At 37.2% G+C, this 24,607-nt stretch overlaps 1 protein-coding gene across 1 annotated transcript in view; it reads right to left on the bottom strand.

Annotated features, from left to right (window-relative positions):
* MYO3B (myosin IIIB) overlaps nt 1-24,607 on the bottom strand; it is a 165,548-nt gene that overhangs the window by 36,349 nt on the left and 104,592 nt on the right. The window contains exons 19-21 of the mRNA XM_054699457.1: nt 7,543-7,654; nt 5,930-6,092; nt 4,782-4,862 (exon numbers count right to left, since the gene is read on the bottom strand). Of these exons, the coding sequence (XP_054555432.1) occupies nt 4,782-4,862; nt 5,930-6,092; nt 7,543-7,654 (356 nt within the window). The remainder of the gene's footprint in view (nt 1-4,781; nt 4,863-5,929; nt 6,093-7,542; nt 7,655-24,607) is intronic.

Below are 24,607 nucleotides of genomic sequence, written 5' to 3'. Positions count from 1 at the left end.
AAAGCTGTATGGAGATTCCTCAACCTGCTAAAGATGGAGCTTCCATATGACCCAGCAATTCCACTTCTAGGTATTTACCCAAAGGACACAGAATCATTAATTCAAAAGGGCACCTGCACCCCCATGTTTATAGCAGCACTATTTACAATAGCTAAGCTAAGGAAACAACCCAAATGCCCAAAAATAGATGACTGGATCAAGAAGATGTGGTGCATATATGCAATGGAATACTAATACTATCAAAAAAAGATAAACTCATGCCATTTGCAGCAACATGGATGGAGCTGGAAGGGATCATACTCAGCGAAATAAGCCAGAAAGAAAAAGAAAAATATCAGATGGTCTCACTCATAGCAGGAATTTAGAAACCTAAATAAGGGACCAGGAGAAAGACTAATTATAATAAAGTAAAAATCAAAATCAACAAGCAACTATAAGCCAGAGACACACTACGGGGGGGTGGAAGTGGGGAGGTAGGAGGGAATACAGTCAAAATAAGGGGGGTGGGAATTGTATGGGGACTACAACCAAGATGAAAAGGCATACATTGTGCAAAAATGAAAAATGATGCAAAAATATACAAAATAAAATAAAAAAGAGGTCTTAAATTAGAGGGACAATTTTAAAGTTAGTGCTTTCAAGAACTTAAAGAACGAGGCATTGTAAATCCTTAAAAATTCCCTGTAGGTTACTTGTTTTGATTGTATTTACTGAGGAAAATATGCATTTTTAGTTGGATAAATCAAGTTTCTGAAACTTGAAAGTTCATTTTAAAAATAATGAACTAGTAATGGCTAGTTTTTACTTAGACTACCCCATCTATCTGAACACTAATATATGCATTCCTAGTTTTCTGATTAAAAATGCACACGTTTTTAATACTTTGGTATTTTAAAGGCTGTGTTTTCCTATGGCATGAGACTTTTATCATCATTAACCAATAATAAAAACATAATAAAACATTCCATTTCTCACCAAGGTAACATCAACACTTGTCCCTTCCCAAGAAAACTGATGAACTAACTACACATTGCTTGGAATCCCTGGATCTTTCTTTCTCCCTGAGATCCCCATCTCATAAAGGCCTTTTATAGTTGGCACAATGTTATACACATAAGAAATGTACGCACATCTACCTAGGGTTTTTTTTTTCCTGTTTGTTTTCTCTTCCAGCATTTGATCACTGGCTGGTGAACAGTTAGGGCCCACAGAGATCTCTAGACCACCAGCTCATGTATTTGAAAGGCATCTGTTTATTTTGAAAATGCAAATGTGGCCTACCTCAAAGACTAACAGGCAAGAAATGACCCACTGAGCAACGGGAGAGATTTCCAATCTGGAGCCCTGTCCCTCCCTCTACCACACCGAGATCACTTGCTGTCAGAACCACTTAAACAAGCTCTGGGCATGTGAGTGAAGTGCCCATAATTAACATGAGCAGGGTCCTTTCTCTCTCCCTCCTTCTCCCTGTTCCTTTCCTTCTCTATCCCTCTCCCCCTCCCTCTCTCCTAGGCAGATTTCTCACCCAGTTGAAAGTAGTGATGAGGTTATTTACAAAAGTACTTTGAACCTTTGAAATGGTGGCACCTAGACCAAGGGCTGGCTGGAGGAGAGCCCCATAATAGAGACACTGGCCTCTACCAGCAGCAGTCTGGTCCTGGGGATAGATTCTGGAGAAAGCTCAGGAAGGTTAATACCAGGTCTTTGATCTCTGTCAAGGCATACCAGCAAGAATTAATTTACATTTCAGATGAAAAAGGTTGACAGCATGAAAAGGCATCTTGTTTCTGGTATGTGAATGTGCCGTAATAGATCGGGAATTCTGAAAGGAAGTTCTGAGGAAGCTAAAGGGATAAGCCAAGCGGCTGCTTTTATTGGGAAGGAGATGAAAGGAAAACAAATTTCAATATGCACTGCTCTGTAGCAACATGTAGGCCAAATGCTTCCTAAATTTCAAGGGCTGGTTTTTTTTAAAATATATAACACATCTTAACAACACCATTAAAAAAAAAAAGACTAAGGGCCAGATGAAATACAAATGCATTCTACAGAATCTAAATTTCAAATAATATGATTTGTTGGGGGAAAAAATTAGAGAATAACCAGAGAAAATAAACAGAATGATTGTGCCATGATAGCATGCCCACCTCACTTCCTGCAGGCTTCAAAAGCAAGGGAACCACTATGTCTGCGACTTGTTCTACTCGGAAATGTTATGTTGGCACAAAGGGATGTTTCTTTTCTTTTTTTTTTTTTTAATTTTTTTTAAAGATTTATTTATTTATTTATACAAGCACTGGGTACAGTCAGAAGCGCAGGGGGGTGAGAGAATCCACCAGAGCCAGAGCGGGGAGCAGAGCAGGCAGAAGGACCGAAGTACACTGCTGAGGGGAGCAGCGGATGGCAGGAGAGGTCTGCGCGCCATGTGGGACCCTCCTCCGGTGGCCCGGGAGCAGCCGGGGATCGAACCAGTGCTGCAGAGACTGAGGGGGAGCTTCACAACCCAGCGCTCAACCACTACGCCACCGGGGAGGCTGACAAAGGGACGTTTCTAAAGAGGGGATTATGCCTTGGGAAGGGCACACACCAAAACAGAGATGTTGGAATAAACTGCTTTGCTTTTTAGATAAGCACAACCATGCTTTCGAATCTAAAGAAAAACATCCTTAGGTAAAATAAACTGCCCCTAAAATTGCAAACATCCTTACCCCAACACATAACTAGCAACTTGACTGATAGAGACACTCTCCTGCTTTTGCACTGGCTGCCACACTGTACTTCCAAGAGGGAGAAGTGGCATTAGTGCCACCCTCAGTGTCTTCATGCCTGCCCAGGCCCCTGCAGCCTCAATTAATGGAAATTTCCAATGCCGCTTGATAAGTAGGAACAACAGCTGCCGGGTTAAGGAAGGCAGTACTTGCAAAACTAAAACAACAAAACAAAAAGCAAGCTCTCAAAGAAATGTGTTCTTTGTAGTTTCACAATGCAAAATTGTGCTTCCACAGTACCTGGCACATGGGTGCTGCCCTGTAAAGATGTCATCATGACTGTTCTGATATGACAAAGAAGCCAACCTGTTTATTTTTATGCCATATTTACTTAGAGATAACAGTATAAACTGGGAGCCCTCTAAAGATGATTTTCTGAGAGAAAATATGATTTATGACCCTACACCCTCAACTCAGTGGACCAAGATTATCAGCTTGATGGAGAAAGAGGAATCTGCTGCCTCTCAAGAGTCCTGTAATTTTTCTCTCCATTTTTATAATAAACTTGCCCTTTTGGATATAAATAAATATCTCTGCCTCATGGGGAAATTCACCATGTGCTGCTTAAAGGACAGCTTTGATGAAATTTTTCCCAGAATTAACCCGAGGACCCCACTCTCTGAACCCAACACCTCTCCAAACCAACATCAGGCTCAAAGTTTAACTTTTAAAACATCTGTTGGGCTCTGGGACAAAACGCTAGCTCAATATTCTCTTAATGGGGAAGAGAGAGAGAGAGAGAAAGAGAAAGAAAGTGTGTGTGTGTGTGTGTATGTGTGTGTGTGTGTGTGTGTGTGTGCACGCGCGCGTGCGCAGATGGGTAAGTAGGGAACAAATAATTCTGGGTTGTCTTTCTTAAGCAGCCACTAGAATTACATCCCTTTTCCTTAATCTTTGAAGTTGTAGAGCTTAGAATTCCTAAGAGATAGTGTTTAAAGTTACATACTTGCATTTAAATGAAGCCCCTTCCTCGCAAATATTTTGGTTCTGAATGAAGATGTCTGGCTTCTGCGGTGGCCAGAGAGAGTTCTGAGGCTGTGGAGTCAGGTTCTAGACAGGGCCCTCCTCGAAAAGGCTACATCTGTTTTATTGAAAAGTCTACTTCAAGAGTGGCAGTGTCTGAAATCCTATATCTCTCTCCCTGCTGCTGAGTCCACTGCACTCGCCACTTCTCTTTCATTCTGTCTTCAGTTTCTTATGCTCTCGGAGCTCCTGGCATACTGTGGAGCCTGTTTCTCCCAGCGCCTCAATTAGGCATTTGCAGCTTCAAATAGCAGAGAGAGTTTGGTCTGGCAGCCACGTGGATACCATCCTTTGCAGAACAGCAGAGTGACCTGGACTCAGAGGAGGGGATGGTTGAGCCAGGAGCCAGGGTTCCCAGTCTTCAGCAGCCAACGCCAATTTAAGCCAATGTGGACTCATCCCGTGGGGGCCCTGGGAACCACGTTAGTCACATCCTGAGTGTGGAAAACCCAGTTGGCTGGGAAAGTACCTGAGTTTTCCTATCTCCATGATGCTAAAGACAAGTCTGGCATGTAATCAGAGAATTCCCAGGTTGGAAGGCACCCTCCAGACGTTTTTAGTCAATAGTGCCCATTTTATAGACAGGCACATGTAAGTCCAAAAAGGAAAGGGTGTGTTCAGTTGGCAGTGTGCAAAGCTGACTGTCCAAACTGCCCATATTTGAAAGCTGCCTCTGCTACTGACCAGCTGTGTGTTCACAGACAAGTTACTTCCCTTCTCTGGGTCTCTTTTTTTCCTACTATAAAATTGGGAATATAGGAATACCTACACAGCGCATCCTAAGCCAAGTATGACAAGCAGCACATGCGACTTTTAGCTTCATCATCGCTCAAGAGGTGTGTTAGTACAAGCACTAGAAGCCCCTGCTGTAACTCTTGGACTCAAGTTACGGTGTTCCTAAATTATTAACCTTATAGCTTTTCTAAATTCATATAAACTTAATCACAGAATATTTTCAAGTGAATATTGTGAAAATGATGTTTTAATTACCTGGTTGTATATGAACAGCAGACTCATTCCTTCTGTTGCTTATTTTCTTAAATTTCCTCCGAGCATCATATCCTCTCCAGGCTAAAAATATAAAACCATGTGCTAGGAATGACATTAATTTAAGAACGTGCCAGAGAATTGATATAAGCTGTTTCCCCTCCAATGTATTACCCCTCTCCTCCTCCCTCCTGCTTTCTCACTGAACCAGTTAAGCAGAGATACGTGAGCAGTGATGGGGAAGAGAGGCCTCTCTGTACTCTCTGTTTGTCCTCCAAGATGTTTCTGAGGAGTTATTTTTGTTTTTAGCCAGTGCATTTACAAAACACTCTGGTTTCCAGTTTTAAATCACTTGGATCCCCTGTCCCAGGTAAAGTGGTTCTCTGTCATTCCAGCCCATGGAAGAAGCTCTGTCTTCAGGAAGTGGGGGCTGTGAAGAAACTGGAATAACTTGATCTGGCCCATATTTTTAATTGGAGGAAGGTATAAACATGGCAGTTGAAAGCAAAAATAAAAGGGGAAATAACTAGTAATACAACACTTGCATTTTGTAAGGGGAACTATATGCCAAGAATTGTGCTAAGAGAAGGAAAACGCATGACAGAAATGCAAAAGGCAAGAGAAATGAAAAAAAGAAGAGAAAGAGACACTCTCTCAATATGAAGAGACACCGACTAGAATGGTATATGGCAGAGCCTAGTGATTTGTTAGGTTGGTTTATAAGCTCTGTCTGGGCAAAAAGTCCTCTGGAAATGGTATTAATTATACTGATGCTGAAAACCTTGTAGTGACTAAGTATATTAAGTATATGATGTGATGTCTGTCAGTCATCTGGGAGCTGGGGTACATGTTAGTGTGACCTGGGTTTTGCATCCATCCACTTCATACTGCCTCTGTCTTGTCACTCATCCAGGGTGTTGTGATGGCTTGTTTGTTTGTCTGGAGGTCAGGGACCTTGGTGGTCCTGCTCTTGGCTATATCCCTAGCACCTAGCACAGGGTATGGTCAGCAGTAGGAACTCAGTAAACATTTGCTGATGCAGGGAAGATAAGAAAGGGAGGGAAGAAGAGAAGAAAACACTAAGGAAAGTAACAGGTAAGTGCCCCCCACGCCCAGAAACTAATGAAATGCCAGGACTTAGAACCATTTACCTGATTGGATGGCAACAGCCCCCTTCTCTCTCTTCTCTCTGACTCTTTTATATCTCCTGGCTACAAGCCAGCCCTTGGCATATGCCTGCAGCACAACTACTCTGCTTATGACTTCTCGGAGTAACAAGTTTAACTGTTCAATGTGGTAATATTTGAGAAAAACCTGAAATGAGACATTAGTTTTAGTTATGGGCTCCCAAGCTGAACTTTCATTCTATTCCAGTAAGTTTTTAAAAAAGATTTATTTATTTACACATACAAGAACTGGGGTACAGGCCAGAGGTGCGGGGGTGAGGGGATTCACCAAACACAGAATGGGGAGCAGAACAGGCAGATCTACTGAAATACACTGCTAAGGTGAGCAGCAGGTGAGACAGGAGAGGTCTGCTGCATCACGTGTGTGGCTCCCTGGCCGGGGATCAAACTCATACTGCAGTGGCTGTGGATAGCTTCATAGTGCTGACATTTAACCCCTTGTGCCACCAGGGAGGCCTATTCCAGTATATTCTTAATATAAATATTTTAAAAATTATACAAATAAAGTTTATGATGACTTGAATTATGCTAACATTACTGATTTCTTAGTAGCAAATACAATCCCCCTTCTAAGGTTGAGCCAATCTGATTATTCACGTCAACAATGTTAGGAGATACCAAATGGCCTACCTCATTTCTGCCAGGTGATCTCTGCTCTCCTTCCCCGCAGCCTCTGGTGGAGGAGGCACTAACCCACAGAACTGACTCACAACCAACAGTGGAAGGTCAGAGGACAGGGATTCAGATGACCCATGGGGATCTAATTTCTTTTTTTTTTTTTTTAAAGATTTATTTACTTATGCATACAAGAACTGAGATATAAGTCAGAGGTGCAGGGAGTAAGAGGATACACCAGAGAGAACAGGGAGCAGAAGAGGCAGATCCACTGAAATACACTGCTGAGGAGAACAGCGGGTGAGACAGGAGAGGTCTGCTGCCATGTGGGTTGCTCCCTGACCAGGTGCTGCAGTGGCTGGCAATAGCTTGATAGCTCTGTCTTTAACCCCTGCATCACCAGGGAGGTCCAAGGGGATCCAATTTCTGCTGAGGAGCAGCAGTGGGGCCTCAACATTCAGTCTAAGGCTACATTTTAAGGGTAATTCAGAATGGACCATAAAAACCTGAGATCCTGCAAGGGTGTAAAGTTCCCACAAATTAAAAAACTACACACGATAAGACCATTAAGCTGGCTACAGAGAAAATAACATCTGTTGAAAAAATGGACAAACTGTAAGAGACACATTGTCATTGATAAGATTTTTGCATTTGCATGTGGGGCTGGAATACACAACATTGAAAAATGGGGCATTTTAGAGTGATTTAAAGTGAGGGCATTTTGAAGATCTCATTCTAGGAATGCTAAATGACTCTCAAACTTTATGTAGAGCAGGAAACAAACCCTTCACCTCTGGTCCAGGAGGTCCTGGGTCTCCTGACCTAAGACCAGCAAAGATCACAGTTAGGCTGGGGTTTTGTCTGCTAAGCTATATAAAGTGTCACTCATATCACTGATGACAGACAAGGGTACACAGAAGAGCATCACAGGTTAACAATGAGAACAATAAAGAAAGAACTACCTTTGTTTTTCCCAGCACCCAGTGATCTAATCTGCATTTTTCCAAGATAGCAGCGCAGCTCTCTTTGCTAGCAAGAGGTGTTTGATGTGCTCTGAATGCCAAGTAATAATACCTACAAAATAAAAGAGTCAAATAAAGCATTTTTAGTCATAGGTTGATTCAGTATAGTAGAATTGTTTAGGCCCTTTGACATGCTTTATTTTTTAAGAGTAAATATTTCTTGAGCACCAATTATAGTGAGCTGGGTAGTAGAAGGTACACAATATAAGCTTATTGGTTCTTATCTACTTTTATATTTTCTGTTATATACATTTTCCTTTTAATATTATTTTGTTATTTACATTCAGTGCATAATTGTATCTTTTGTGTGAAAATCAGACTAACCCTTTTAGAAAGCTCATATTAGAAAGCTCCCTTAGTGAAAGTCATTGGTTGATATTACTATGATAAAAATAATCTGTGATCTCATTGCATGAATTTTGACACTATACTTTGAAAAGTCCATCTGAAGCAACCTGTAAATAGAATCAGCCTAACGCCGCTGATTCTGATGCGGAGTCACATACTCAAAGAGTAGGTATGTTTTCTTGATACAATCACCAAAATCACATTTGTCTCTTTAAATTACTCATTTTAATGAACTTCCATACTTTCAGATGAAAGAGGTTCTGGGCAGACTCAAAGAATACCACCAAAAGGGTTTTATTTCTCCTTTTTTCTTTATTCTTCCCATTAAAAAATACATAAGCTTGCTAAATAAGTTTTCCTTTTATTAAACTCTACATTTATTTTCCTTTAAAACTCTTTCACAGATATTTTCTCTGCTCTTTGCTGCCATCTATAATAAAATTCAACCCCTTGGAAGCTTACAAATAAACCTATTTTCTTGTCAATGCATGTTCCTGCCATTCCTCAGACAAAGCTGATTTGGTATTTTGGAATTACCTTGAAATGTATTTTAAATATTGAATGATTTTACTTTAAGAAAAAAAATTCACCAAAATGTAAAATATGTCTCTTCCTCCTGACATATCTTTCTATTTATGGAAAAATAAACATATCCAATTAGCACTTGAATCATTCCACTGTTTCTTTGTGCTACAATACAAGACTGTTTACAAATTAGGATTTAATGCTGAATTTGCTAGAAACATTCAACATTCATAGATCTTGGAATTGTTTCCAAGGTTTTGAATCTTTGTTTCTATCTTTGAGGAGGAGGGACAATGCTCACTTAGAATCCCTGAATGGTGGCAAGAAATAGGTTATTTGACCAAGCCCCAGAATCTGCTCATAGCAGATGTCTTCTGGAGCTGAGGAGGAAAAGGGACAGCAAGGACTCAGGCTTAGGCATGTATGGGCATTTCATGGCATCGGTGCAGATTTTTCAGTCCCTGTCTCTCTTGCACCATAGTTTCAGTCCTTGCTTCTCTGACTTGGTTCATCAAAAAGATTTGATCTGGAGTACATGGGGATGGTGTGAACAGATGGCAAATCTATAGGGGATGAATGTCTTGGTAAAGCTGATATACAGACAGCTCAATGTGTCTGGGGTAAAATAAGGACTTCTTATGCTTTTTTCCTTTAGGCCTAGTCATTTAGAACATCAGTTCCCTTGACTTTAATCAGCCCAGGATTACTTATGATGACTGTTCAATACTATTGGCGACAAAAATATTTAAAGAGAACCGAATGAGTAGCCTTGTACTGATAGAAGATACATCAAAAATATAAAAAGACTGTAACATATGTTGGAGCTCTCCAATCAAGGACTTATATTTGTTTTCCAGGCATCTGGGGATGGTTCTTAGCAACTTCAAATTTCTAAATAGGCATAATTTATCCTGAATTACCATAAATACTAGAACTTAACTTTGATTTTTAGTGCTTTAACCAGTTTCTTATTATGATAATAATATTCATATATGGCTTAATTCAGAAAGAAATGGCTAATAATGTGCAAAGAGGTGAAAATTTCAAAAATCATTGCAAAACATGTAAGTGATATGTCTCTAGGAATTTGCTCAAAGTAGTGTAATGTGTTTTCTCCAGATTAATTTTAGATTCTAGCATACATAGTAGAAAAGCACTTTGGTTGAGTTCTTATATGCTATAAGAATGAAATTGAAAGAAGACAAGACAAAAGGTAGGCCAGCAAGGAGATTTTTGGGAGTGGGGGGAAGTCCATTTAGTAAACAAGAAATATGTATTAGCAAAATAATAAGTATAAAGGTTTGTCTTAAGGGCCTGAGAACTTGAGAGCATTGCAAATATCAGTTCTTCCCTGAGCTGCCTATTGTAGGTAGAATTTCTCTCTCATATTGGAGTCTGAGCACTATCTTTAGCTGTGAATAATTCACTTATGTCTCTGCACCTAAATTCCCACAGGTGGGAATGTGAGTCAGATGAATAGTTCTTAACTCTTTTTTGGAGGAGAGAGGGACTGTGAAAACATCGTAAAAGTTATATACATTCTTTCTGAGGAAAATGTTTTTTACACAACACACTGCAAATAATGTAAAGGGATCCACATACATCTGATAACCCTCCAAGGACCTTAGAGCCCTTTCTTAGTTCAGAACTCTGTGAAAGATGATAAATTTCCCAATGTCAAATCTTATTAAACATCATCTACTAAAACATCATCTACTAAAATTGTAAATATATTTATAATTTTAAAACTATTATAAAAATACGTAGTTGAAAAATATTTCTATTCAAAATTGTTATTTGGCTTTCTTCCTATAATGTTTTGTTGTACGGAATGCAGACTTTTCAAGGAAAAGTTTTAAATTATAATAGGTGAAGAAGTTTGTATTTTTTAAAAAGATTTTATTTTTTATGCATACAAGGGCTGGGGTATAGGCCAGAGGTGCTGGGGGTGAGAGGATTCACCAGAGACAGAGTGGGGAGCAGAATAGGCAGATCTACTGAAATACACTGTTGAGGGGAGCAGTGGGCAAGACAGGAGAGGTCTGCTGAGTCATGTGGGTCCCTGGCTGGGGATCGAACTGATGCTGCAGTAGCTGCAGCTAGCTTCATAGAGCTGATGCTTAGTCCCTTACACCACCAGGGAGGCCCAGTTTGTAAAGTATTAATAACAAGTTATTCTGATATTCAATGGCTTAAAAAACAGTATTTAAAATCTCACAGATTCTGGGAGTCCGAATTCAGGAGCAAGTTATTTGGGCAATATTAGCTCAGGGTCAGTCGTAAGACTATAGTCAAGATGAAGATTTGACTGGTTGAAGGATCTATTTTCAAGAAGTGTAATCACAAGACTGATAATAGAAACCTTTAGTTTCTCACTGGTTACTGGCAGGAGGCCCAAGTTCTTGCTGCAGAACTTCATTTGAGTTCAGAGCATCATTTGAGTTCTTCAGACATAGAAGATGATTTCCCTCAGACAAAGGATTCGAGCAACAGACCAAGGAGGAATCTGAAATGCCTTTTATGACTGAGGCTTGGAAATGACATATCACTCCTTCCACATTTTTCTATTCTTTAGAAACAAATCACTAAGTTCACCTCACATTCAATGAAAGAGAAATTAAGTTCTATCTCTCGAAGAAAAGAGTACCAGGTAATCGGTGGACATAATTTAAAGAATCTCTCTAGATCAATGTCTTCTTTTTACTGATGAAGAAAACTGCTTTTAGTGAGATGAAATAATTTGTCCAAGATGAAAACAACAGGCCCTCCCCTGGTGGCGCAGCGGTTGAGCGCTGGGTTGAGAGGCTGCCTGCAGCCTCTGCAGCGCCGGCTCATTCCCTGGCAGCTCCAGCAAGGGTCCCACAAAAAAAAAAAAAAAAAAAAAAAAAAAGATGACAACAACAAAATGACAAAGGCTAATATTATTATTATTATTATTCATGTCTCCTGAATTTTATATCTTGATTTTTTTTTTTTGTTAACCATTAAATCTTAAAATAATTCTCCCTGTAATCTTTATTTTTTTTTTTTAAATATTAAATTTTATTTTTATATTCCCCCATACAATTGCAAACGCCCCATTCTGACCCCAATCCTTCCCTCCCGCCCCCCACCCCAAAAAAGTGTCTCTGGTTCATAGTTTTTTGTTGATTTTGATTTTCACTTTCTTATATTCATTTTCCTGGTCCCTTATTTAAGTTTTCTAGATTCCTGCTATGAGTGAGACCATCCGGTATTTTTCTTTTTCTTTTTGGCTTATTTCGCTGAGCATGATCCCTTCCAGCGCCATCCATGTTGCTGCAAATTGCATGTGTTTATCTTTTTTGAATGCTGAGTAATATTCCATGGTATATATGTACCACATCTTCTTGATCCAGTCATCTATTTTTGGGCATTTGGGTTGTTTCCAAAGCTTAGCTATTGTAAACAGTGCTGCTATAAACATAGGAGTGCAGGTGCTCTTTGGAATTGATGTTTCTGTGTCCTTTGGGTAAATACCTAGGAGTGGAATTGCTGGATCATATGGAAGCTCTATGTTTAGTAGGTCCAGAAATCTCCACACAGCTCTCCATAGTGGTTGGACCAGTTTGCACTCCCACCAACAGTGCACAAGAGTTCCTTTTTCTCCACATCCTCGCCAACATTTGTTGTTGCTAGTTTTTTTAATATGTGCCATTCTCACTGGTGTGAGATGGTATCTCATGGTAGTTTTGATTTGCATTTCCCTGATTACAAGTGATGTTGAACATTTTTTCATATGTCTGTTGGCCATTTGCATTTCCTCTTCAGAGAAGTTTCTTTTTAGCTCTTCTGCCCATTTTTTGACTGGATTATTTTCTTTGTTGTTGCTGAGTCTCATCAGCTCTTTGCAGATTTTTGTGATCAGTCCTTTATCATTAGTGTTGGGTGCAAAAATGTTCTCCCAGTTGGTGGGGTTTCTCTTTGTTTTTGTTATTGTCTCTTTTGCTGTGCAGAACAGACCAATGGAATCGAATAGAAAATCCAGAAATAAACCCACAGATTTATGGTCAACTAATCTTTGACAAAGGAGCAAAGACTATGCATTGGAGCAAAGAAAGTTTGTTCAATTAATGGTGCTGGGAAAACTGGGTCGCTACATGCAAAAGAATGAAGCTTGACCACTACCTCACACCATACACAAAAATCAACTCAAAATGGATTAAAGAACTAGACATAAGACCTGAAACCATAAAATACATAGAAGGAAATATAGGCGAAACACTACGGGATTTGCACATCAAAGACATCTTTACAGACACATCACCCAAAGCAGTGATAGTGAAGAGAAAGATAAACAGCTGGGACTATATCTTGATTTTTTTAAAGAACTCATATAAATATAGCTAATGAAACTTAATTTTTGATGCAAGGGGGGAAAATATAAAAGTTAAAAAAAAAAACTACTTCTCACTAAATAAGATTGATAAATTTGCCTACATAAAAAGAAAATTTTTCTACAAAAAAGAATTGAAAATTGGGAAAGAAATGCTTTCTTATAGATTCATTATCTGTTTAAACACTTTTTTTCATATTATAATTTATCATGTTCTCTACAGAAAATACTCAACAAAAGCTATTATTTTTAAACAGGTATGACCCCCACCAAATCAATGCTGAATTTTTTAGGCTGACCTTCAAAATCTATTTAGTTTTAAAAATAGTACTGTTGAGGAAAAAGGGTGTTTTTGTTTCTTCTTTCTTGCACCTTCCGTGCAAGTTGAGGAAGGTTTGGGTAAGACAAAGCAAAGGAACAGAGATTGTTAAAAAGCCGAACTTGTCCTATGAGAATGGGTTCATATCAGCAAGAGGTCTTGTTCATGGTTATGCTCATAAGAGTGTGAGGTGTATATACGAAACTGTAATGACCAAAAACGTTGTCCTCCGAGGATGATGCCAGGAAGAGTCTATGAGGTTCCCAGGTATGTCCAGACTTCTCCCAGGAAAAGACAGGGCAGAGAGGTAGAGAAAACTTCAGGAACTGTGGAGAAGTGAAGAGGGAAGGTGGCCCTGGATTCTATTTGAGAATCTGTGTCTATTGAAAGGAAATGGAATTGCAAAAAAAAGGAAAAGTTCTTTAAAGTTCTGAAAGTTTAGAAATTTTGGAATCTGTATGTGTTCTGATCAGCTGTCAGTGAGGTTATTTTGTTTCTTATAAAGTGCTGGACTTGAACACTTCCAGACACAATGTGAGCTGAGGGCTAGACTTGACCAATCAGACTTCAGAACCTACTCCACATGTGAAGACAGTGCAACCAAGATATCTAAAGAATGTAAGACAAAGCGCTAGCAGCACTAGGAGAAAGCTACAGAGAGTGATAACCAGAGAACTATGTGAAAGTTTCCCTCAGGTACTCAGCAAATTGGGACATGCATGGGAAGAAACTAGCCAAGGCTGGCAAAGGAACCATCTGAGATTAGCGCGAACAGTGTCTGATGCTCAGCGAGCGCTGGGAAAGTGCCTGTTTTTACCACCCACACCGATTAACCTTATAACTCATAGGACAATGGACAGGCTTCTCAGAAAGGTCTTGTTTCAGCAGTGAGGAAATATTAGTCCTAAACGCAGTCTGCTTCTACCTAACAGATCTTAAGAACAAGATCCAAAAGGATAAAACTGTTTCCAGGCTTGCAGGGAAATATGACCCATAATGAGGAGAAAAACCAGCTAACTGAAATGGATCCAGAAGTGACACAGATGTGAGAATTAACAGCGAAGGACATTAAGACAGTTATTTTAACTGTATTCCATATGTTTAAGAAGTTAAATAGAGACAGAGAAGATATAAAATAGACCCAAATAAAACTTTTAGAAATGAAAACTAAGATGAAAAATATATAAAACAGAATTAGCAGCAACTGATTCACTGCAAGAAAAAACAGTGAGCTTAAAGACATGACATGAAAATTAAATGAGCTCAGTACATGTAATTGGAGTTTCTGGTAGGGAAGAGGGGAGGAGAAAAAAAAATGTAAAGAAATAATGGCTAAAAATCTTGCAAATTTGGTGAAAATGATTAACAGGTCCAATAATCTCAATGAAGTCCACCCTCCTACCGCCTCACTGCCACACACTTACCCTACCAACCTTGAAGAAAATGACACCAAAGGGCAACATAATCAAATTACTCAAAACCAGTCATAAAGAGAAAATCTTAAAAGCAAACAGATAAAAAAGACAAATTACCTACAGAGGCACAAAGGAAAATGTGACAGTAGAGTTCTTTTTAGAAACAAATCAAGCGAGAAGACAGTAAAGCAAAATCTTTAAAGTTCTGAAAGAACAAGAATTCTATAATCCAGTGAAAATATTTTTCAAAAAAAGGTGAAATAAAGACTTTATCAGACATACAAAAGCTGATAGAATTCATTGCCAGATGAACCTGCACATAAGGAATTAAAATGAAATCCTTCATGGAAAAGGAAAATAACTGAAATGGAAATATACTTCTATATAAAGGAATGAACACTACCAGAGGATAACTGTGTTGGCAAATATATGAGATTTTTTTATTATTTAAATCTCTTTAAAATATACTTGACTACTTAGACAAAAAGAATAACAAGGTACTGTGGAGTTTATTACATACAGATAAGTAAAGTATATGCCAACATAACATAAACAACATAAACATAACAACAGCATAAAGGCCAGGAAGAGAGAAATCAAAGTAAACCATTGTGAAATTCTTATACTATTTGTGAAGGTATATAATTTTTTTTTCAGGTAGGCTATCATCAGTTAAAGATATATACTATACATCATAAGAAATCTGTAAAATAAAACAGAGTTACACTAATAGGTCAACAAAGAAGATGAAATGAAATCATACAAAATACTCAATATATTCAAAAGAAATTGAAGGGAAGAAGAAAAAGGGAACAAAGAACAGCTGAGAGAAATATGAAACAAAAAGCAAGATAATTTATTAAACCTAGCCATCTGAATAATAATATTAAATATAAATGATCAAAACACCCCAATTTAGAGGCAGAAATTTTTAGATCGGATAAAAAAGCAAAGTTCAGCTACATGTTGCTAAAATCAAAATAAAAATAAGTTAAAATGAAAAGATACACCATACTAAATCTAGGCAAATTAAAACTAGTGTAGCTATATTAATATCAGATAAATTACATTTCAGAGCAAAACATATTACTGGGTATAAAGAAGTTTATTTCACAGTAATAAAAATATAAATTTGTCAATAGAACCTAAATATATTAAGCATTTTTATACTTTATAAGAGTGTTTGAAAATACATGAAGCTAAAACTGATAGTACTGCAAGGAGAAACAGACAAATCCACAGTTATAGTTAGAGATTTCAATACACTCTCCCAGTAACTGGTAGAAAAAGTAGGCAAAAAAATTATCAAGGTTTGAATTCAACTTTACCCAATGAATATTTATAGAATATTTCAGTCACCAATAACAGAATACATGTTATTTTCAATTGCATATGAATCATTCACTACTATAGACTGTATTCTGGACCATAAAACATGACTTAATATAAAAATATTCAGTCACAGGAAGTATGTTCTATAATCATAATGGAATTAAATTAGAAATTAACAACAGATATGTGGAAAATCCCCAAATATTTAGGAAAAGACATAAATAATCAATGGGGCAAGGAAGAAATTAAGAGAGAAATTAGAAAATACTTTCAATCCAATGAAAATGCAACCTATCACAATTTGTGGGGAACTTCTAAATTCACAATTAAGGAGAAACTTATATCATCAAATTTCACCTCTAATAGGAAAGAATGGTTTCAAATACAAGAATTCAAATACCATCAATCAGGAAAAGAAAAAAAGAGCAAGTTAAATCCACTATAAGCACAAGAAAGTAAATCATAAAGAACAGAGTGAAAAATCAATGAAATAGAAAAACAGACAAATTATTAATGAAAGTAAAAATTGGTTCTTTGGGAGGGTTAATAAAACTAGTAAATCTGTAGCCATACAGAATAGGAAAGAAATGAAAAGAAAGAAGACAATTTCCAATATCAGGTGAGTGTCCTGATATTGTATGAAATTGGTGTGTCCTATAGAGTCTACAGATATTGAAAAAATAATAAGGAAAACAAAAGTAAAAATAAACAAATGGGACTACATTAAACCAAAAAGCTTCTATACTGCAAAAGAAACTATCATTAACAAAAAGACACCTACTGAATGGGAGAAATTTTTTGTACATCATATATCTGACAATGGACTAATATCCAAAATCTACAAAGGACTCATACAACTCAACTAAAGGAAAACAAAGTACCCAATTAAAAAATGAGCAGAAGAGATAAATAGAAATCTCTCCAAAGAAGACAAACACGCTAGCAGGCGCACACACACAAAAAATGCTGATCATCACTTGTCATCAGAGAAATGCAAATCAAAACCACAGTACCACCAGACTGCAGTGAGAATGGCCCACATTAAAAAAAGAAAGAGAGAGAGAAAGAGAGAAAGAGAGAGCGAGAGAGAGAGAGACAACTGTTGACAAGGCTGTAGAGTAAAAGGAACTCTGGCACACTGTTAGTGAGGATGTAGACAGATCCAATCTCTATGGAAAATAGTATGGAAGTTCCTCAAAAGTTAACAATAGACCATATGATCCAGCAATTCCACTCCTAGGCATCTACCTGAAGAAGACCAAATCACTAATTTGAAGGGAGATATGCACTCCTATGTTCATTTCAGCACTATTTACAATAGCCCAGATATGGAAACAACCTAAGTGTCCAATGATAGATAACTAAAGAAAATGTGGTATAGTTACTAGAATACTAGACAGCTATAAAATATGGAATACTAGACAGCTATAAAAAACGAACTGTTGCCATTTGCAACAATATAATGGAATTGGCGGGGATTGTGCTAAGTGAAATAAGTCAGAAAGAGAAAGATATACACTGGGTGATTTCACTCACATGTGGAATACAGAGAAACAAAACAAAGGAACTGACAAAACTAAACCAAAACAGATCCTAGAAATGTGACTGCAGAATTGAGGCTAGAAGAAGTGAACAAAGGAGGTTGGATGCCAAATGACTGCTTTGATACTATGTGTAATGTGGTGACATACATTTGAGGAGCTGTGAATCTATTCCCCTAAATCATATACAGTGCTGTAAACCAATGTCAGCTCAAGAAAAATAAAGATATTAAAGGAATTTTCTGAACAACTTTATGCTATGTCAACAAGTTAACAGTGATCAAGAGACAAAGACTTGTATTTCTATGTACTGGAAACAAATGATTGGAAATAAAACCCCAAAAATCAATGTTATGAATAACATTATTAATGTGAAATCCATGAGGATAAATTTGACAATAAATGTGTAAAGCCTATACACTGACAATGATAAAAAATGGGTTAGCAAAACTAAAGAACTAAATGGATGGAGAGAGATACTATGAGTGATAAGAATGAATATTGTCAATATTTGAGTAAAGCAAATTACCTTTCATAATGTGGGTGGGTCTCATCCAATTAGTTAAGACACTTAAAAGATAAGACTATGGTTCCCCGAAGAGGAAGGAATTCTACCTCCAGGCTGCCTTTGGACAAAAGACTGTAACATCCACACCTGCTAGAATTTCTCTCCTGCCAGCCTGTACTGAGATTCAGCAACTACTTGTGATGAAAATTCTTAATAAGATGGGAAAAGAGGGAACTCACCTAAAATAATAAAGTTCATAGATCACAAACTCACAGACAGTATAATACTTAATGGTAAAAAATTGAAAGATTGTCCTTAAAAATCAGAAACAAAACAAGGATGCCCACTGTCAGTCATCACTTCCATTTAATTAAGCATTAGAAGTTTTAACTAATCAGGCAACAATAGGAAATAAAAGAAATCCAAGCTGGGAAAAAAGAAGTGAAATAATCATTATTCCCACACAGTCTGATATAAGACTCCACAAAAAAGCTGTTAGAAACAATAAATGAGTTCATTAAAGTGGCAGGTTACAAAATTAGTATTCAAATATTGGTTGCAATTTTATATGCAAACAATGAAGAGAAGAAAAGAAATTAAGCAAATAATTCCATTCACCATCACTTCAAAAAGAAATACCTAGGAACTAACCTAACCAAAAAAGTAAAGGACTTCTGCAATATAAACTACAAGACATTATTAAAAGAGATTATTACTGGTGGCGCAGCGGTTGAGCACTGGGTTGCGAAGCTGCCCGCAGCCTCGCAGCGCCAGTTCGATCCCCGGCTCCTCCCCGGCCACCGGAGGAGGGTCCCGCATGGCGCGCAGACCTCTCCTGCCGCCCGCTGCTCCCCTCAGCAGTGTACTTTGGTCCTTCTGCCTGCTCTGCTCCCTGCTCTGGCTCTGGTGAATTCTCTCACCCTCCTGCACTTCTGACTGTACTCAGTGCTTGTATAAATAAATAAATAAACAAATCTTTAAAAAAAAAAAAAGAGATTATTATATAATATGGAAAGATATTCCTTATTCATGGATGGAGAGAATCAATATAATGAAAATGATTGTTCCACCAAAAGTGAACTATGAATTTAATGTAACCCCCAACAAAATACCAGCAATATTCATTAGAGGAAGTGAACAAAAAATACTAAGATATATATGGAAATAGGGGCCTGCCTGGTGACACAAGGGTTTGCTAAGCAGCACTATGAAGCTATTTGCAGCCTCTGCAGCACGAATTTGATCCCCAGCCAGGGAGTTACCCACATGGTGCAGCAGACCTCTCCTGTCTCGTCCACTGCTCCCGTCAGCAGTATATTTCAGTCAATCCACCTGTTCTGTTCCCCACTGTCTCTGGTGAATCCTCTCACCTCCCCCACACCTCTGGCCTGTACCCCAGCTCCTGTATGCATAAATAAAATATTAAAAAAAATTATATGGAAAAATGTAAAGTCTCAATTATCAAGAGCAATCCTGCAAAAAAAGGGAGAGAAATGGAGGCATCATCTTATCTGACTTCAAACTATACTATAAAGCAAGCATAATAAAACAATTTGGCATTGGCAAAAATATAGACACATGGATTAATAGAACAGAACTGTAAGTCCAGAAATAAATCCATATGTCTATCAATACTTAATTCATGAAAAAGGAGACACCACCATAAAATGTGGGAGAGTCTCTTTAACAAATGGTTTTGGGAAAACTGAATGGCTACATGTAAAAAAAAATGAAATTGGATCACTCGCTAACTCCATGAAGAAAAAGAAATTTAAAATGAATTAAAGATTTAAATATAAGACCTGCAATAATAAAATACATAGAAGAAAACACTAGTGATATATTTCATAACATCAACAACAAAGATGTTTTTGGAGACTTAGCCCCTATCACAAGGCAAATAAAAGCAAAAATAAACTGGGATGTACTTAAATAAAAACACCTTTATACATTGAAAGAAAATATAAGTAGATAAAAAAGACATCCTACTGAATGGAAGAAAATATTTATGTCTTACACCACTGATTGGGGTTAAAATCTAAGATATATAGAAAATTACACAATTTAACAATAAAAAATACAAACATTATTAATAAATTGGCAGAGATCTGAACAATTTACCAAGGATATCCAGAAGTACAGTAAGTACATGGAAAAATGTTCATCATTGCTTTTAATAAGGGAGATGCAGTTCAAACCACAATGATAATAGCATTTCATACACATGAGACCCCCAACAATGAGTGCTGGTAAGTATGCAAAGAAAAAGGAATCCTATTATATTGTCAGTGGCAATGTAAACAGCTATTTTGGAAATAAATCTGAATTTCAAAAAACTAAAAAAGGAAATATTGTGACCCAGCATTCCCATTTTGGGGCATTTATCAAAGAACGTGAAATCATTAACTCAAAAAATTGTATGCTCTACAATGTTTATTGCAGCATTATTTTACAACAGTGAGGACATGGAAGCAACCTAAGTGCATATAAATAAAGGATGGAATCAAAAAGATTTGGAATACTACTCAGTTCAAAGGAGAGACAACATATTGCCATTTACAGAAAAACAGAAGGAATTCAAGGGGTAAGTGTGGTAAGCCACATAGAATGACAAAGACAAACATTACACATGTACATACTGGACGATTTGACAAAGTAAAATACTTATGAAAACTAATGGACATAAACAAACAAAGTCAGATTTCTGGGGTTAAGAGGAAGCTGGAGGGAGAAAAGATGAAAGGGGTATAATGCCAAGTGATGGGAAAATATAATTAATACAACTTGCATCTAAGTATAAAGGTCTCCAAACATATGCCAAAGAGCATCAGCCATTTTTCTATTTTAAAATATTTTTTGAGGGACTCTCAGTCTACATCAGTGACCACCCAGATTGTCTACTCAGATACCCCAAATATCAGACAATTATTTGAACAATTCAAGCCACTAAGTAATTTTCTCTTCTGTAGCTAATAGAGGGAACGGAGCTATTTTGGCATGTATAATTTGATAATTACCTCCAATTGCCCATTTCCCTTTAGTGTATATAAAAATCCAGATTTAGTTTAAGTTCTCTCTCATATTTACCATAAGACCCTTTATTTTAATTTTTCCCTTCATGTTTGGCCTTCAGTGAAGACAGAACAGCTGGCTACCATCTGCTAGCTAAAAAAAAAAAAAAAAAAAGCCACCATATTCATTATATCCTTAGGAATACTCCTAAATTTGGGACTTGGGACAAGAAGTCACGTTTACAGAAATCCTGAGCTTGTAAATTCCTTCCAATTTAATATTACTACAGCAACTGACACAGACACACATTAGGTGCTTAATAAAGGATTTTGATGCTGTTTCTGTATCATCATAACTTTTAAACAAGACATTCTAGAGAAAAAAAGAGACTGGAAATTAGAGACTGAGACTGAGCTTGTTCACATATTAATATATGACAGAAAGTTAAATTTCAAACTATTCTGATTTACAACTAGTAAAATTATTAATGCATTTTTTTCTGATTAAATTTTGCATATGATTTCACAATAATTATTTTGGATGTGTTCAACGATCTCACTTAATATTTTGAGGATGGGATCAGAAATCAGACTCTCATTTCATATCCTGACTCAAACCACATACTATTTGTGTTATTTCAAGCCAGTTTACTCATTTGTAAAACTGGAATACTATTGCTGATTGGGAGGGCTATTACCAGTATTAAGTGAGATGACACATATAAAGTGTTGGCATGAAACCAGTCATAAACAGGTGCTCAATAAACAACCACCCCTCCCTTCTTCCTTTCCTTTCTGACAAAAATTGATTTTTCTTTTCCCCAATCCAAATGTGTATGGAAAGAAGGTAGCAATCTTTCCTCTGAGTCATTCTTAAACTGTGGTGCTGAGGAATAGACAGATGTTTATTGTGAAGCAGAGAGAACAAACTAAACAGGAATGGTTAAGAGGTCCATGGTAGGTCAAATGATGGACTGAATGGTGATTTCCAGGAGCACTATGTTAGGACTTCTGAGGCAGATGAAAATGTACCTTGATTGGAGAGCTAGGTCTTTTATGGGGCCTGCAGACTTAAGCACTTTGCAAATCACCACTGCACATTCCAGGCTGAATTACAGAACTATCAACTATAGGAATGATTTTTTGATACTTAAATAGGTGAAAGCTGTCAGCAGCGTGAATTTTATGAGAAAGGCAGGGCCTCAAAAGAATTAGTTTTTTGGATTTTTGAATCATCTATAGCCATAGGCAAGTTAAGAAGGATCCTCAGCCCAGGTAAGGCCAATTTGAATCTATGTGCCTCCAAAGATGGATGGAGATGGTCAGAGAAGTCCTCTCCAGTCTACAGTGACCTAGAGAACTGCTACTGCCACTTCCCAGAGATGAGCCTTGGGCAAGTTATTTCTTTTCTCTGGTCTCCTCCTCATTTGTGACGTGGGAAAGTTGGAGCTGGCCATTTCTTAGATCTTTCAATGATATTGTAAAAGGCCCTTTTCAAATCCTTTTCTCTTTATTTCACTAATGAAGGTTATGACAATGGAAGTGTAATAGTTAAGAAAGAAAAGTCATTCAAGTTCTCACCTATATAAAAGGCATACACACATACACAAACACACAGTTGGGGGGGGTAAACAAATAATTTTGTCAACTAAATAAAGAAAAATGGATGGAAATGAAAGTATACAAGGACAGCAGTTATTAGAGAATGTCACCACAAAATTGCTGCCCCTAGAAGGAAGGCAAATGTGAAGACTGTACAAGCATGCAGGATTTTACTCACAATGTTGAATCTGTCCACTATCCTGTCTAAGTATTATCTCTTAAAATGTCCCTCACTACTGTATAGGTCAAATTGGCAGGGAATTGTGGTTTCTGGAGATACACCAGTTTATCTGTATGGCACATTAAGATCTATTACAGTCAGGCTCTCACTTACGTGGCTATAGGTAAAAGGAAAAGATATCCAGGGATTCCGTGTGAGAGACAAGGCATGGCACCTCCATCCTCACTCCTGGAGGATTTGTATTGTTTTATTCATTGCTGACTACCCAGAGAAAAAAGCAGATTACATTCTCTGAAAACTGAAGTTTGGATTTAAGCTTTGCTTCAGATGTCTGGATTCTTTAAGTCACTAAATTTTTTTGTTTGTTTGTTTGTTACTCACAGCCAAATACATTCCTGACTTTTTAGATTCCTTCCCTCATTCAGGAAACACTGAACACATACTATGGCCTGGATATAATGCCATTCAAGATGGTAGAGATAAAAAAATAAATAAGGAACTGCTTCATTCCCCAGAAAATCACAATCTAGTGAAAGCAGTTGATAAGATCCAATATCCATTTATGATGAAAACCCTTGAAAAACTGGGGATAAAAGTAACATACCTTAACATACTAAAAGTAATTTGCAACAAATAGAGCTAATATCATTCTCAATGGTGAAAAACTGAAAGCTTTTCCAATAAGGTCTGGTTCAAGACAAGGATATCCACTCTCACTACTGCTATTAAACATAGTATTGGAAGTTCTAGCTGGAGCAATTAGACAAGAGAAAGACATAAAAGGAATCCAAGTGGGGAAAGAAGTAAAGTTATCATTATTTGCAGATGTCTTGGTAATATACGTAGAGAACCCTCAAAACTCCATGGAAGAACTAATGAAAAAATCAGTTTAGCAAAGTAGTAGGGCATAAAATCAAAACACATAAATCAGTTACCTTCGTATATGTAATGAGATAGAAGGAGAAATGAAATAAAGTGATTGTATTTACTACTATGCAAAAAAAAAAAAGTATTTACTCCTAAATATTTAGGAATAAACCTAACAAAGGAGGTAAAATATCTACACAAAGAAAACAATAAAACATTGTTGAAAGAAATAAAAGACACAAAGAAATGGAAAAATATTACCTGCTCATGGACTAGAAGAATCAACATTGTCAAAAGGGTTATAATACCCAAAACAATATACACATTCAGCACAATTCCAATAAAAAACTCAAATTCATTTTACAAATACTACTGAAATTCATGTGGAATCACAGAAGATCCAGAATAGCAAAAGCAATCTTGACAAAGAAGAAAAGGAATGGAGGTGTCACACTTCCAGACCTCAGGCTATATTATAAAGCCTGGGATTGGAACAAAAACATACAGACCAATGGAATAGAACTGAGAGCTCAGAAATAAATGCACATGTATATGGACAGTTAATGCATGACAAAGGAGCCAAAAACATACACTGCAGCCAAGGATAGTCTCGTCAATAAATGGTGTTGGGGAAAAAGGACAGTTGCATGCAAGAGAATGAAACTAGAGCATGATCTCATGCCATGTACCAAAATCAACTCAAAATGGATCTAAGACTTGGATGTAAAACCTAAAACCATAAAATACAGAGCAGAAAACATAGGCAAAACATTGTGTGATAAAGCTTTAGTGATGCCTGTAGGGATTCATCCCCAGTAGCCAGGAAAACAAAAGAGAACATAAACAGCAGGGACTACATCATACTAAAATGTTTCTGTACATGACTGAAACAATAACTAAAACAAAAAGACACCCAAATAAATGGGAAAAAATATATGTACACCGTACATCTGACAAAGGACTGATAACAAAGATATACAGAGAACCCATAAAACTCTAAGA

The sequence above is a fragment of the Talpa occidentalis genome, unplaced genomic scaffold, assembly GCF_014898055.3.
Source record: "Talpa occidentalis isolate TD23 unplaced genomic scaffold, MPIMG_talOcc4v2.1 talOcc4.3, whole genome shotgun sequence".
Taxonomy (NCBI): Eukaryota; Metazoa; Chordata; class Mammalia; order Eulipotyphla; family Talpidae; genus Talpa; species Talpa occidentalis.
Note: the sequence above shows the minus strand (reverse complement) of the source record. Positions and strands in the feature narration are given on the sequence as shown.